The following is a 13,364-nucleotide window of genomic DNA, read 5'->3' on the forward strand; positions in this document are numbered from 1 at the left end:
ATACTCAGCTTTTGTTTCCCTTCCATTCCCTGACACCGGCAACTAAACAGGCATTTGCCACCTGTATGAGAGCAGTATCTGACTGGGTGGCCTCCAATTGCTTGCAATGCAATGTAAGCAAGACGGAGGTCGTGCTTTTTGGAGAAGCCTGTCAGACTCCTTAACAGATTCTTACTACACAGGAACAGAGATGTTAATACCCAAATCCACCCAAACAGCAACCTAGAGCTTGATGTTACAAGTCTCTAGAGAGGCTATCCTGGGGGAAGGGGGAAATTGGATAAAATAACAAAAGAGAGAAGAGACTGTCCTGGTGGGTTTCTTCTGTAGTCCGTCCTGCAGACTTCTACTTGGTCGAAAAAACCTGTGAGCAAGAATTATACCAACATGAAGCTACTTCTACGCTGCTCTTCCCTACTTCTCTTTAAACCTTTTATCTCTCGGCACCTTACCCTATGACTTCCAGAACTCAGCTTCTCTTCTATTTCTATTTGGCGCTCTTTTATGTGTGCTGTTGTTCTAGGCTGGAGACTTCCTTCTGTAAATTTAGAAAACACCTTTTAAAACACTATCTTTCCTTCTACCTTCCTTGAACTTCTCCCTTTAGTATCTCACTTACTTTTCTTTTTTATTTTAATTCCTTCTCTTATGCTCTTTGCTCTCTGCCTTATTCTTGTAGTGTTCTTGTCTTGCACATGTGTAATATATTTACATTCTTTTATTAAAGCCTTACTCCCTTATTAACTCTCTATTTATATTTTGTCTAACTATTATTCACTTACTGTGTTTTCTTAGATTTTTTCCTATTGGTAATGATCCTTTTTAATTCCTCTTTTATCTTTTCAGGTCTTGCCCTTGGGTTCAGTTCGTTTGGCTTGCTGACCATAGATGGCTTCTGACCTTGGTAAATATTTTTCTCTTTTCCCACTGACTATGTACAACGTGTTGTCAATAACATTTCTGAATATATGTACTGTTCTTCCTCTTTTTCTATGGCAGAATTCTTCTTTGCTTGTTTTCCTGACTGAACATTAATTGGCTGATTAAGTAAATACTGACATTTTATTCAAATACATTTGAGTTGGCGTTTCTCTTGACAGTATTTTATTTTCGTCACTTAGCTCTGTTTTCCTTCGCTTCCAGGGAGCTCCCAATGACTTCTGAGTTGAACTGCCTTTAAGCGACTCGAGTCTCCTCACGACACGGAGACGCTGCTCTCTACAGACTCCTTCACTGCCGGTAATGATTTCTAACACTCGGTTTCCGCTTCGCTTGTGACTTGTAGGCGGGAATACCCTAACTAAAAACTCTAACTGTGAAATACTGGGACACTACAGATAATGCTACTCGACACGGTCGGATCCTCGGTGAAGTGCGCAGTTCACAAGCAGCGCGCGCCTCACCAGGATTCTGTAGCGCGCGCAGCTGGGACTAGTACGTCAACAACAACCCGAGTCTGGTGACCTATTCAGGCGCCATCTTCGAGTGAGCTCTGACCAGCCCATTTTATTAGCATGGGTTTCATTATTCTTGAGTTCTCCCTGCGCTATCAAACCAATTTGCATTCTTGGAGTCCTGACAGTACCCTCCAACAAGGTAGACTCTCCCCTCCGAGGTTTGGTCGGGAACCATCGATGAAAGGCCTTAACCAGTCTTGGAGCGTGAACATCTTCATCTCGTTCCCAAGATCTTTCCTCAAGCCCATAACCTTTCCAGTCTATTAGGTATTGTAACTTCCCTCTTAATCTTTTTGAGTCGAGGATTTCTTTGACTTCAAACTCGGTACCAGTCTCTAGTTGTAGAGGTCTCGGTGGTAAGTCTTTTCGCAAGTTCTCTGGGGCCTTTTTTAACAAGGATATGTGGAAAACTGGATGGATCTTCAACTTGGATGGTAATTGGATTCGGTGAAGTCACCGGGTTTATCTTTTCTTCTACCTGATACGGACCAATAAACCACGGTTGAAACTTTCGATTTCCTTTTAGTCTCAGATTTTTGGTACTTAACCAAACTTTTTCCAACAGAGGCTCTACACGTCTCTTTTTGTCTGCATAGACCTTATATTTTTCCTTAGCTTTTTTGAGATTCTCGATTGCATTCTTATGTACTTGTTCTAATTGTGTCACAACCTACTCTACCGCTGGGATTAAGATTTTAACTTGTCTGAGGGTTGAGTTTGGATGCCTACCATAATTCATTAAGAAAGGGGAAAACCCAGTGGAAACATTTTTTGCATTGTTATGGGCAAACTCTGCAGCCCAGAGACAGTCTGACCAATTTCCTTCTTGTTTCAAAAGAAACAATCTCAAGTACTGTTCTAGTTCTTGATTCACCCTCTCGGTTTGACCGTCAGTCTCTGGATGATAACTGGTGGAAAACCGGACTTCAGTACCCAAGCCCTCCATGAATGATTTCCAAAAATGTGATATGAACTGTGGGCCCCTGTCAGTTATCACTAGCTTTGGGATTCAGTGGATCTTCACTATCTGAGCGCTGAAATGAGCCGCCAACTGTTTAGCTGTCGGTACTCCCTTCAGAGCTGTAAAGCGAGCCATTTTAGAAAAAGAATCTACCACTACTAATATGGTGTTATAACCCTGACTCAGGGGCAAATCTGTAATGAGGTCCAGTGTGACAGTATGCCAGGGATAGGGTGGAGTGGGCAAGGGCATAAGCAACACTTTAGGGGCCTTCTTTCAGATTTTCCCTGAGCGCAAATCTCGCAAGTCTTAACGTACTGCTCAATATTTTTAGACATTTCTGGCCACCAATAGTGTCGCTGGATCAGTTCCTTTGTATTTGCCTCACCCTTATGTCCAGCCAATTTCACATCATGGCATTCCTTCATAATCTGTTGCTGTAATTCTTTGGTGGGAATATACAGGGCTCCTTGATAGTAGGGCAATTGATTACGAATCTCTCCTCCTTCCTTTTTTGCCCAATTTTCCATGGCCTTTTCATTCATTGCTTCCGAGATGCTCTGTTCCATATCAACTGAAGTGATTGCTCCAATGATTCTTTCACTTGGAATAATTGCCTGGTCTCTTATTGGCATCTTTTGATTCTCAGTGTCAATTCTGGATAAGGCGTCTGCTTTTCCGTTCTGGGCCCCGGGTCGATAGGTGATGACGAAGTCATAATCAGCAAAATATAGTGACCATTGTGATTGTCTTGGGGTCAAGGTTCTAGCCGTTTTCAAAAATTTCAAATTTCTATGATCCGTGTATACAGTGACATGATGCTGTGCTCCCATCAGGTGATGCCTCCAATCCTTGAATGCGTCTTTTATAGCCAATAACTCTTTCTCTGTGATTGTACAGTTAACTTCCGCCGGGTTTAATTTCCTAGATCTATAAGCCACTGGATGTAGCTGCCCAGTTAACTTACTTCGCCGAGATAAGACTCCTCCCACTGCTTGATCAGAGGCATCAGTCTCCACGTAAAAAGGTTCGGTTGGGTCTACATGTTGTAGAATTGGTGCAGAAGTGAAACTTTCTTTCAGGGATTGGAAGGCTTCTTCTGCATTAGTTGTCCATTCAAATTTGACCCCTTTCTTCAACAGTCGGGTGAGTGGCAAAATCTTATGCGAAAACTCACTAATGAATCTCCGGTAGGAATTGGCAAAGCCAATAAAACTTTGTACCTCCTTGACACTCTCTGGGGACTTCCAATTTGTTACAGCTTCGATCTTTTTTCGGTCCATTAGTATCCCAGTGGGGAAATTACAAAACCCCAAAATTCGACTTGGGATACACTGAAAGCGCATTTTTCTAGCTTTACAAACAGTTTGTTTTCTCTTAGCTTTTGCAAGACCCCTCTAACCTGATCCTGATGGTTTTCTTCATCCACAGAGTATATAAGGATGTCGTCGATGTACACGATGGCACACTGATCGATGAATTCCTTCAGTACATCGTTTATGAAATGCTGAAAGGCTGCAGGTGCGTTGCATAAACCATAGGGCATAACCTGATATTCAAATAGGCCGAATCTCGTCCTGAAAGCAGTCTTCCATTCATCACCCTCTTTCATTCTCACCAGATGATATGCTCCTCTCAAGTCCAATTTGGTGTAGATTTTTGCTCCTTTTACTTGGTCTAGCAAAACTGATATCAGTGGTAATGGGTAACGTTTTTTCTTTGTGATTTTATTGATCACTCTGTAGTCGATACAAGTCCTCAAATCTCCTTCCTTCTTAGGCACAAAAAATAGAGGCGAAGAGACTGAGGACTGCGAGGGGCGGATGAAACCATTTGCTAAGTATTTCTCCAAATATTCCCTTAGATGATGATGATCTTTCTCTGTAAGGGCATATACTCGACTACAAGGCAAATTCGAACCCGGTTCCAACTCAATCTTACAATCGTATGGTCTGTGTGGTGGTAGTTGCTCAGCCTCCACTTCGTTGAAGACATCTTCAAAATCTTGGTATTCCTCCGGTATTTCTTGTACATGGATCGCACAGATGGACCCTCCGGTCTGACATAACATGTCCGCAGGATTTACCTCTTGTTCTGTTTTTTGATCTCCAAAACAATTTTCCAAACAATAACTCTACTCCATTTCAATCGTCCTAGTACTCCAGCTAATGCTCGGATTATGTTCGGTGATCCAGGGAAGTCCAAGAATCAATTGGAATTGGGGGGCATCAATTAAGTTAAACTGGATTTTCTCTTCATGTCCGTCATTAGAGATTAGATGTATTAGCTCTGTGTGGCTGACTATCGGACCCGAAGATAAATTTGTGCCATCCACTGCTCTAACGGGCTCGCTTCTTAACTTCTTGATGGCCTTGATTCCCACTCTGCACGCAAATTTCAGATCGCAAAAATTCCCGATGGCTCTTGAGTCTATCATTACTGAGACTTCCATCCGTGTTACGTGCCGGAATCTGATTTCCATGGATAAAATTAGATGTGGAGCTGCGGACGCAGGGTATTAGCCACTCTATGTTCTCTTGGAGTCTGGTCCAAAATCGCATCCACCTGTCCAACTCCTCAAACAGATGGTGCTGTTAGTTTTCCTTCCGCTAGAAACTCACCTTGGGTTTCTTTGGACAATTTCGTACAAAATGGCCTCCAGATCCACAGTACATACAAAGATTGCTGGCTCTTCGTTTTTCCTTCTCTTCTTTAGAGAGAGGACCTCGTATTGTTCCAATCTGCATAGGTTCTACACCCTGTGGTCCTTCATAACTTCGTCCTCCTTCCGGTCTGACTCGATCAAATCTTGGAACTACCGCTCTGAAATCTTTCTTCTTTTCACCTTTTCTTTCCTCTTGACGAAAATCGATTTCCAAGACTAAGTCTACCAATGCGGAGATTTCTGTAGGCCTGTTTGGTATTCCAGCCAGCACATCTTTTAATTCGTCCTTCAATCCACGATAAAATACTGCTGCACTCCTACTCTCTGGCCAGTTGGTTTCCACCTCAAGCTTATTGAATTGAGCCAAATAAGAGACCACATCACGATTCCCCTGTTTCAAATCAAGCAACTCATTGTCGACAGCTTGGGATATCCGCCTTCTATCGAATATGCGAAGAAACTCTTCCTTAAAGTTCTCATAATTTCACAATATTGGATCATTCTTTGTAATCAAAGGCAAAGACCAAGAAGCTGCATCCCCACTTAGGTATGACAACACAAAGGCAACTCTAGACTGCGCATCTGGGAAAATGGGCACAGGAAATGCAACGAACATTGGGTAATGAATATCTGGGCCTTTTGTGGATCCCCACTAAAGCGTTCTGGGGCTGCTAAAGGAATGACGGGTGATAAGGAATGAATCACCTGAGTAGTTGTTCTATTTATCCCTTCTAATAATGGAGCTTGAGTGTCTGACCCAGGACCAAAAGGTTGTCTAACCCTTTGTGCCAATTCTGCGGTCTCTTTTCTTGAGTTAACTATCTCCATTCTAAGGTTCTGGTTCTCCTCCCGGACTGCACTCAACTCCTTTTGTATGGTATCTAAAATGGTTCCTAAACCTTGCAAATCTATTCCCTCTGCCATCTCTGTTCGGGTGTAAAATGCAACTTGGGCACTTCACTCTGTCAGACTCCTTAACAGATTCTTACTACACAGGAACAGAGATGCTAATTCCCAAATCCACCCAAACAGCAACCTAGAGCTTGATGTTACAAGTCTCTAGAGAGGCTATCCTGGGGGAAGGGGGAAATTGGATAAAATAACAAAAGAGAGAAGAGACTGTCCTTGTGGGTTTCTTCTGTAGTCCGTCCTGCAGACTTCCACTTGGTTGAAAAAACCTGTGGGCAAGAATTATACCAACATGAATCTACTTCTACGCTGCTCTTCCCTACTTCTCTTTAAAACTTTTATCTCTCGGCACCTTACCCTATGACTTCCAGAACTCAGCTTCTCTTCTATTTCTATTTGGCGGCTTTTATGTGTGCTGTTGTTCTAGGCTGGAGACTTCCTTCTGTAAATTTAGAAAACACATTTTAAAACACTATCTTTCCTTCTACCTTCCTTGAACTTCTCCCTTTAGTATCTCACTTACTTTTCTTTTTTCTTGTTAATTCCTTCTCTTATGCTCTTTGCTCTCTGCATTATTCTTGTAGTGTTCTTGTCTTGCACACCTGTAATATATTTACATTCTTTTATTAAAGCCTTACTCCCTTATTAACTCTCTATTTATATTTTGTCTAACTATTATTCACTTACTGTGTTTTCTTAGATTTTTTCCTATTGGTAATGATCCTTTTTAATTCCTCTTTTATCTTTTCAGGTCTTGCCCTTGGGTTCAGTTCGTTTGGCTTGCTGACCATAGATGGCTTCTGACCTTGGTAAATATTTTTCTCTTTTCCCACTGACTATGTACAACGTGTTGTCAATAACATTTCTGAATACATGTACTGTTCTTCCTCTTTTTCTATGGCTGAATTCTTCTCTGCATGTTTTCCTGACTGAACATGAATTGGCTGATTAAGTAAATACTGACATTTCATTCAAATACATTTGAGTTGGCGTTTCTCTTGACAGTATTTTATTTTCGTCACTTAGCTCAGTTTTCCTTCGCTTCCAGGGAGCTCCCAATGACTTCTGAGTTGAACTGCCTTTAAGCGACTCGAGTCTCCTCACGACACGGAGACGCTGCTCTCCAAAGACTCCTTTACTGCCGGTAATGATTACTAACACTCTGTTTCCGCTTCGCTTGTGAATTGTAGGCGGGAATACCCTAACTAAAAACTCTAACTGTGAAATACTGGGACACTACAGATAATGCTACTCGACACGGTCGGATCCTCGGTGAAGTTCGCAGTTCACAAGCAGCGCGCGCCTCACCAGGATTCTGTAGCGCGCGCAGCTGGGACTAGAACGTCAACAACAACCCGAGTCTGGCGACTTATTCAGGCGCCATCTTCGAGTTAGCTCTGACCAGCCCATTTTAATAGCATGGGTTTCATTATTCTTGAGTTCTCCCTGCGCTATCAAACCAATTTGCATTCTTGGAGTCCTGACAAAGCCCCTCTCTTGTGGTCACCTGAGTGGTGGCCCCCGGATTTACGATCTGCTCCTCTCCCTAAGCAGACAGTGAAAAATCTGGGGGTACGGCTAGATCAGGCGCTGTTACTAAAGGAACATGTGAGTCTGGTGGCGGGAACCTGTTTCAGGACCATTGGGCTCCTGAGACGCGTGTTCACGCTCCTGGACGACTGCTACAGGAAAACATTGGTCCAGACACTGGTCGTCAGTAGATTGGACTACTGCAACAGACTATTACTCTCTGCCAACGAGGAGCAGTTGAGTCGTTTGCAGGTAGTCCATAATACTGCGGCCAGATTAATTCTGGACGCCCCTCCTAGGTCCTCTTCACGCCCTCTTTTGTATAAACTCCACTGGTTGCCCATTCGCCTGCGAATCGAGTTTAAAGTGTGCTGTATAATTCATAGATGCCTTCAGGGACTCGGCCCTAAATATCTGGCTGAACTATTTCAGCTGTATATCCCTACTCGTTCATTGCGTTCTAGTAACCTATTATTGTTACAAGTCCCTCGGATAAAGAAGGCAAGACAAGGGGGCCGTGCCCTGTCCTACAAGGGCCCCATTCTGTGGAACAATTTGCCCCTTGCCTTAAGACAAATTACTAACATACAGGCCTTTAAGAAAGCTCTAAAAACTCATCTGTTTGCAGCCATATAAGATCTTGGCCTCTCTATGATTATGTTTCTGATCTGGCACCTTGGAAGACCATAAGCGCGGAGATACCCTCTGGGTCGATTCCTATGCTATACAAGAACTTAAATAAATAAATAAATATCTCCCTACACAGGGGGAATTGGCAACCACTCTATTGTCTCACGCCTCCCCCGTCACCGCTATAGAACGCGCCACTGTGACATCAGCTGGAATGTCACGGCAAGCAACGTTCTAAGCGGAGCGCCTGGTGAGAGGGACGACGGCAGGCGACACAGCCTGTCAGCTGTGGCTGGGGTCTTTCTCTTAAGTCACTTACTAGCTGTTAATAAATCCCTTGTTCACAGCTTTCGCCTGCGTCAGCCTATTTTCTTCAATGCCACACTGGCGACGAGGACTAACGGATGATTATTGAAGAGTTGACCCCAACACGCGAAAGATAAACAGCGTGCCAGGACTCGGAAGGACAGATGAAGCATCGAAGTTAAGTGAAACACGCAAGGCTAGCGAATGTTGTTAAGGAGTGAACAGCCTGAAGAGTAACACTGCTGATGATGAAACGGAAATAGAAGAGACTTAAGTAATCAAAACAGGCAAGTATCTTAGCGTGAATTTGCTGCGTGGGGACTTAGAGTGACAAAATCGTATTCTCAGTTGCGGATGTGCCATAATAGTACAAACATTGCCCCAACATTGATGGCATGAGAAGCAGGGATAGTTGAGATTGTGCAATGACAGCAGCATATTAATTCCAGACAAGCTGCCTGTGAGGGTCTCAGAGTGTCAAGAAAGAAGGTTTGGAGACTCGGAATACTAGCCGGCTAGGAAGACACTGCTGAGTGAATCCTGAAATGCGCGAAGGCGAACTATATATAAGCGCAAGGCAGTGTCTGTATTAAGCGTGTGGCACTGCGCGGAAGTGAGCGCGAACCAGGGCACAAACTCTCAACGAGGAATGAGTATGAGGAATAACTGATGGGCATTCAACCGTGAGAGTCTTTGAAGAGAGTGAATTCCTAACGTACAGCGCCATCTAGTGGGCACGAGGGAAATAGGCACGTGTTGTTTCTTTGCTGCAGTGTGAACGGCCTTTGGACAAGCTAAATATTGTATTGTTTGATTGATTGCACTGGTATTCTGCGTATAAGATCTAAGACCACTTTCTTTTGTGTAGGTGACCCAAGGACTATTTTTTTTTCGTTCCACTTTTCCATCTTCACCCTCCCAGTATTGTACCATTCATAGTAGGTCAGTAGAAATGTACACCAATAGCGTTTTAAAAAAAAAAGGGGCTAACATATTGTACATCTTGATGAAGGTAGCGTTCCCTACTGCAGCATAAAAATGTGCGTGGAGATCAATTTACGTGAGGAATAAGGAAGAAGGCAATTTAGGGTCCTATCTCACAGCATATTCTCTAAGTGTTACCTGTTTCTCAGGGAAAATATTTTTATTTAATTTTCTTCATTGGCAAGTCTAACGTGTAACTATAGGTGTGTCAGCAACCCAAGGATAGTGGGGAAACTATGCAAAACGTAACACCCCCACCGTTCTTTTTAACTAGCCCAGGGGAACCCGCCATACAGTGGAAGAAATGGAAGAAGTTCTTCCTGAACTATGCCGTTTTGTGTGGGCCCAATTTAGGGTTAGAAAGGAAAGTAGCGTTGTTGTCATACTATAAGGGGGCGGAAAGGGAAGAAGTGTTAGAACACCTCCCAGAGTTGAGTGCACATGAAGCAAGAGGATTGAATGAATTCGAAATTAGTCTTAAAAAACTAGATCTACATTACCTTCCTAAAACTAGCACTATTATGGAACTGTACCATTTTGGTAAAAGAGGGCAAAAGGAAGGGGAATCGATTGAGGATTTTGTATCAGAGTTACGCAAACTGGCTGCCACATGCAAGTTTGGAAGTGCGTGTGAGGAAAGAATCAGAGAACAATTTGTGTTAACATGCAAGACTGAGCGGGTGCGTGAGGAGTTGTGGTTAAAAGACGACCCACCACTGAGGGAGGTACTCATAATAGCCAAGCAAGTAGAACATATGATGCAGTGTGTTAGCGAAATCAAACAAGACAAAGAGAGCAAGGTCAGCGAAAGCAAGGTGAATGTGAGCGAAGTAGTGGCAGAAAGTGAAGGTGTATTAGCGGTGAAACTGCAGAAAAATGTATAAAAAGAACAGAAGGAGCGCAAAGGAGGATAGAGCTTCAAGGGCAATTGCTATAGATGTGGCAAGCAAGGACATATGGCGAATGACAAAGATTGTCCTGCATTGAAATACACATGCAACAAGTGTGGCAGAAAGGGTCATTTCAGGCAAAACTGCAGGGGTGGTCAGGGGTATAAGAAGCAAGGGAAGGATAACACTGCATGGGGGTGTGATGAGATAGTCCTGCAGGAACGGAGTGGACAAATTAGCAACCCGAAAGACATTATAAAGGTTGAAGAGACAGGGTTGGAGGCTATGTTTGACTCATTTTCAAAGATAACAGTCATTAATGCCAAGGAATTTGAAAGAATGGCAAAAGGAAAGCTCAAGTTGAGCAAAATGGACGTCAGACCAGGGGGCTGTGGTGGCAAACCTATCAATATGAAAGGGTATTTTTGGGGCACCCGAGGCTACAAAGACAGATTAACAGTTTTTAAGGTTTATGTATCCCTAGAGGGGGACAACATACTGGGATGGCACGCGCAAAAAGAATATGGGGTATACCTCAACCCCAACAAAACCCCTCAGATTCTTGTGCAAGAAGTAGGTGTGGAATTAGGGGGAATCGCGGAAGAGTTCAAGGAAGTGTTCAGTGGGGAATTAGGGTGTCTAAAAAACTATTCTCACAAAATAAAACTGAAGGAGCATGCGGTGCCAGTAGTAGCAAAAGTAAGAAACCTCCTAATAGCTATCCAAGAGGCGCTCAGGACAGAACTGGAGAAACTATGCAACCAAGGAGTAATTGAACCGGTGGAGGCGACGGAGTGGCTGGCGCCGATCGTCACAGCTATGAAAAAAGATGGGTCTGTCCGTCTATGCATCGACCTTAGAGCACTGAACAAAGAGATGGTGGTCGACAAATTCCCGCTAACCAACATCATGCAGCTGATGAGCCTGCTGGAAGGAGCGACAGTATTCTCAACGCTAGATTTGACATCGGCATACTTCCAGATCAGGCTTCATGAGGACTCACAGGTACTCACAGCGTTCGTCACACCAATGGGAGCCTTCAAATTTACAAGAATGCCGTTCGGTCTGGTCTCGGCCGCAGCGGTATTCCAAAGACTCATCTGGAGCATTCTTCGAGGCATTCCTGGGGTACTATGCTATCAGGACGATGTACTGGTCTTCGGCGCGGACAATGGACAACACGATGCAAGACTGAGACAGGTGCTGGCGAGATTCAGAGAACAGGGCCTCACTGTGAAAAGAGAAAAATGCAAGATTCGATGCAAAGAATTGGACTTCTTAGGACACAAAGTAACGCCAGGCAGCATTCAGCCCAAAGCAGAACTTCAGAACACGATGATCAGCCTGGTTCCACCTAAGACCAAGGAGGAAATAAAATCGTTTATGGGTATGCTGGAGTTCTTCAGCAAGTTTGTGCAAAACTTCGCAGGCAGGACCTATGCCATACGCCAGTTGCTCAAGAAAGATGTGGTGTTCAACTGGGATGAGCAGTGCCAAAAGGAATTCGAATATGTGAGGAAAGCACTTGCGGAAGCCCCAAGCCTAAAAGCATTTGTACAGAACAGGAAGACGGTCTTGACAACAGATGCGAGTTCCAGAGGACTGGGGCAGTCCTCACACAAGTTGGAGAGAGGGGTGAAGGAACCATAGCCTTCGCATCAAGATCCAATAGGAAGTCCTAAGTCAACTACTCCATAATTGAGAAGGAGGCTTTGGCGGTGCACTGGGCCATGAACAAGTTCCGGGACTTCGTCTGGGGAACCAAGTTCAACCTGAGGACTGACCACAAGCCCCTGGTCGAAGTGTTTAACAAGAAAGGGCTCGACGCGATCTCCAGTAGAATCAGATGGTGGGTTGTAAATCTACAGGAGTATACGTTCAACGTTGAATATGTACCTGGGACAAGAAATCTCGCAGCAGACTGCCTCTCACGCCTCGTGGGAGAAACGAAGGAAGAGGAAGCGGTGGAAGGGAATGAACACGAGGAGGAAGAATCACAAGCGGAAAAAGTGTGTGTAATTACCCAAGGAGCCGTTTGGGAAGAAAGTTGGAAAGAGGACCTTAAGGCTGATGACCAGTTGATGGAAGTGTGCGCGAGGGTAAAAGGAAGTTGGAAGCACAAAGACAAACAAGACGTGACCCTACGCCCGTTCTGGATAGTCAAGGATGAATTGTCCGTGTTTGACGAATGCCTGTTCCGTGGCACAAGACTGATACCTCCAAAAAACTTGAGGGAGTACCTGGTAGATCTGGCCCATGAAGGACACCTGGGCATCTCAAAAACGAAGCAGAGGAAGCGAGGGTACTATTGGTGGCCCTCAATGAACGGTGTAATTGAGAGGAAAGTAAGGGATTGCGTATCATGCACTATCAGCGACAAGGTGTTGATTGAAACAACACACGCCTCCCATGCAATGTAGACCACCCCCGTTGAGGCCCTGGGAAGATTTGGCACTGGACATTGTGGGCACGCTTTCGGGTGAAGTTCGCACTCCCTACATTTTGGTGCTAGTGGACCTATATTCCAGATGGCCAGATGTGAAGATAGTGTCTGAGATCACCACCAAAGTGGTTATTGAGTTCCTACAAGAATTATTCCTCAGGGAAGGATTACCCAAGAGCCTGTTGACAGACAATGGGGTGCAACTCTGCTCCAAAGAAATTAAGGACTTCCTTGAGCTCAATGGGATTAAACACAAGCGCTGCGCTCTATACCATCCTGAGACCAACGGGATGGTTGAGCGGTTCAACAAGACCTTAAAGGAGAGCATCCAAATGGCACGAATCAATGGACTGAATTGGAAGGAAAAAGGAAGAAGTAAGGAAGCGCCTAGAAGCTGACCGACTGACCCCTCACCAGACAACCGGCATTGCTCCATTCGAACTACTCCGGGCAAGAAAACCCAACACTAAACTTTCGCCGGGGTGGATGAGATGGCATAAAGGGTGGACTGGACACTCAAGAGAATCGCAAAGGGTTGACAGGGAGCATAAAGCCATGTTAGACAGGAAAGACAGGTATGACAAGCTGC

The 13,364-nt window shown here is 44.3% G+C and overlaps 2 protein-coding genes across 3 annotated transcripts in view; one reads left to right on the forward strand and one right to left on the reverse strand.

The window, feature by feature from the left end:
- The window catches only part of MLXIP (MLX interacting protein), a 2,166,122-nt gene that overhangs the window by 1,505,292 nt on the left and 647,466 nt on the right, over positions 1–13,364 (reverse strand). The window lies entirely within an intron of this gene.
- LOC147679418 (uncharacterized) overlaps positions 1–13,364 on the forward strand; it is a 177,410-nt gene that overhangs the window by 71,914 nt on the left and 92,132 nt on the right. Inside the window, exons 7-8 of the mRNA XM_086942978.1 lie at positions 847–904; positions 6,744–6,801. Of these exons, the coding sequence (XP_086799104.1) occupies positions 847–904; positions 6,744–6,779 (94 nt within the window). The 3' untranslated portion in view covers positions 6,780–6,801. The remainder of the gene's footprint in view (positions 1–846; positions 905–6,743; positions 6,802–13,364) is intronic.

The sequence above is a fragment of the Lissotriton vulgaris genome, chromosome 11 (genome assembly GCF_964263255.1).
Source record: "Lissotriton vulgaris chromosome 11, aLisVul1.2, whole genome shotgun sequence".
NCBI lineage: Eukaryota > Metazoa > Chordata > Amphibia > Caudata > Salamandridae > Lissotriton > Lissotriton vulgaris.